At 41.2% G+C, this 2641-nt stretch overlaps 1 protein-coding gene across 1 annotated transcript; it reads left to right on the forward strand.

Annotated features, from left to right (window-relative positions):
* The first annotated feature begins 532 nt into the window (after positions 1–532).
* Positions 533–2172, forward strand: LOC141659949 (uncharacterized). Its single transcript, XM_074466892.1, has 3 exons — positions 533–539; positions 1230–1300; positions 1516–2172. Exons 1-3 carry the CDS (start codon positions 533–535, stop codon positions 2170–2172), a joined length of 735 nt encoding a protein of 244 aa, XP_074322993.1.
* Positions 2173–2641: the final 469 nt, after the last annotated feature.

The raw sequence follows: 2641 nt of genomic DNA on the forward strand, positions 1-2641 counted from the left end.
CTGTCTCACCAGGAATCATCCAATGCATGTATATCTGAGCAAGCGATTTTGAGGTTCCCGGAAAGGGACAAGTTTTATGGTTCCCGTAAAGGAACAATTAGTTTTATAGGTCCTGCGATGGGACAAATGATTTGGAAATGTAAGTAGCATGCTAAATTTAATCCTGCTATTTACACAGCACTATTAATAAAATGTTTAGAGAGCATGCTAGCTATTAAAGATCCAGTTTCAACAGTTTATCAGTTTTTATCTATTTACACTTGTTTTACTTGTTTTCCACTATCAAGTTGTAATTTCTGTTCCTACAATTGTTTATTATAAACTGTTTTAGTTAGTAATCATATAGTGGTACTGCTGAGCGGTTGATCGCTCACTCTTGCAAATGTGTTTGTATATTTTCGCATTGCAGATGCTTAGGGGATGTTGCTGTTTTGCTAAGGGCCAGTTTCCAACTCCTCCTGTGTCGAGCTCCTCTGAATAGGTTGTGTCTGGAAAGTGTGGTCTGTGAGTTGCTATAGAATAATAGTCACAGATGGCAGGTTGTTTTTAATAAGATGGTTTGTAATAAGTGTGTAACCTAAGTTATACTTGAACCTGGAAAAGGTCTTGTGGAAGAGTTGTTTATATTGAAATAAAGTAAGTAGTTGTCTTATAATTATAGTTTCATTTTGTTAGTGACGTCAACTCCTAACCCGGGGTTGAGGCCGTTACAGGTTGGTATCAGAGCTACAGGTTTGAGTCCCTGATTTAGGTTAGGAGTAGAGTCGGAAAGGGGTAATATTGGTATATAGAGAGTGAATCAGCAACTCACATCTAAAGGAGCAAGTTTAAAAGTCTAGTTGAGGGTTCGAAGGCGTAACCCTAGCATATTTTAAGGATTTTGGAACTGCCCTAATCTTTAGTGTGTTTTCCCTGGTATATGTACCATTGGTAGTAGCCAATAAGGATTCCTAGATAGTTTTCCACCAGAACGAGTTCGACCATGTGAATTTAGTTAGTGTTATATTATAGGTGTTGTTGCATGCTGCTAGTATCGTGTTGTTATTACTGTTATTATTTTATTGTTGCAATTGTTGCTGATTTTGTTAAATCTAGCCACTCATTACAGTCGGACCCCAACTCAATGAGGGTGGGAATATTTTTTTTTTACGGCAGTATTCTCTTGGCACATGAAAATGTTGCTACCCGGGGGCAATTCTTTTAAACTAAAATCATTTGCTATATTTCAGGAGAATGCCGCCCAAGAAGAATATCCCACCCAATTCCTCTAGCAGAGCTTCTGAAGGGGGCCCAGTTATGGGTGAGTTTCTAGATTTGCTGCGCCAACAGTCTAATCAAATGGCTCAGCAGCAAGAACAATTTCAGCAGCAACAGCGGCTATTTCTACAACAACAGCAACAACAGCAGTAGTTCATACAGCAGCAACAACAACAAATTCAACAACAACAGCTGCAGCTTCAGCAGCAACCTCAGCAAAGCGAAGTGAACCAAACTGTGAGTTTTAAATCTTTTCAGTCGGTAAAGCCTCCAGAATTTAAGGGCGAGGTGGACCCAGTTGCTGCTAGGATTTGGCTAAAGGAAATAGAGAAAGCTTTCACCCTTACGCAAGTAAGTGATAATCTTAGATCAGACTATGCGAGCTATTTTCTCAAGGGTGAAGCGAATTATTGGTGGGAATCCACCCGTGCCGTGGAAGGAGAAGGCCCTGTCTTGTGGGCCAGGTTTATAGAGTTGTTCTTGGAAAAATATTTTCCGGACTGTTTGCAGAACCAGTTAGAAGTTGAGTTTTTGGAATTGAAGCAGGATGAAAAGAGTGTGGCCGAGTATGAGGCAAAGTTTACGGAATTGGCCCGATTGGTGCCTGTGTATGTGAATACTGAAGCTCAGAAAGTAAAGAGGTTCCAGCAGGGACTGAAGCCAGAAATTCGCAGTGGGGTTGTAGCCTTGCAGCTCAAGATATATCCCTCCGTAGTTCAGGCCGCGCTGGTAATTGAAAGTGACCAGAAGTTGGCTGCCAAGGAAAAGGGCGATAAGAAGCGGAAATCTGAAAGCATCACTGGTGAAACGAATCCAGGGGGATCCGGTCAGAGGTTTCAGAAGAGGTTTGGCCAGAACAGAAATAAAAGATTTAGAAGACAGAATTTTCTCAGGTTAGGCCTGCTACCACCTTAGTTGCCTCCACTCCAGCTCAGTCATCAAATTCCGTAAGAGATTGTAAGGTATGTGGGAAGAGACATAGTGGTCCGTGCAAAAGGGATGTTCAGTGCTTCAAATGTCATCAAAAGGGTCATTACGCATCTGAATGTAATATAGAGAAACCCGCAGTTACTTGCTACAACTGTGGGAAGGTGGGACATGTTGCTCGATATTGTAAGGCAGCTACTCAAGGTACTGCATCTCAAGGACTGGCATCCAGCACAGCTAAAGCCAGAACTTTCAAAATGATAAAAAAAGTCCAATGCTCAGGACTCGGACATAGTGGCAGGTACGCTCTCTCTCAACTCCGTACCTGTTAAAGTTTTATTTGATTCAGGAGCATCTAAGTCTTTTATATCAAAGAATTGTGTGGTTAAGATGGACTTAATGTTAGAAGATTTGGTTGAACCTTTGACTATAGAAGTAGCCAATCAGGATAGAGTTT

This window comes from Apium graveolens, chromosome 5, assembly GCF_009905375.1.
Source record: "Apium graveolens cultivar Ventura chromosome 5, ASM990537v1, whole genome shotgun sequence".
NCBI lineage: Eukaryota > Viridiplantae > Streptophyta > Magnoliopsida > Apiales > Apiaceae > Apium > Apium graveolens.

Excerpts from the sequence above, each read along its gene's own strand:
- LOC141659949 (XM_074466892.1), top strand. Across the intron at positions 1,301-1,515 it reads TGAAGGGGGCCCAGTTATGG|TCGGTAAAGCCTCCAGAATT; the intron begins GTGAGTTTCTAG and ends AAATCTTTTCAG.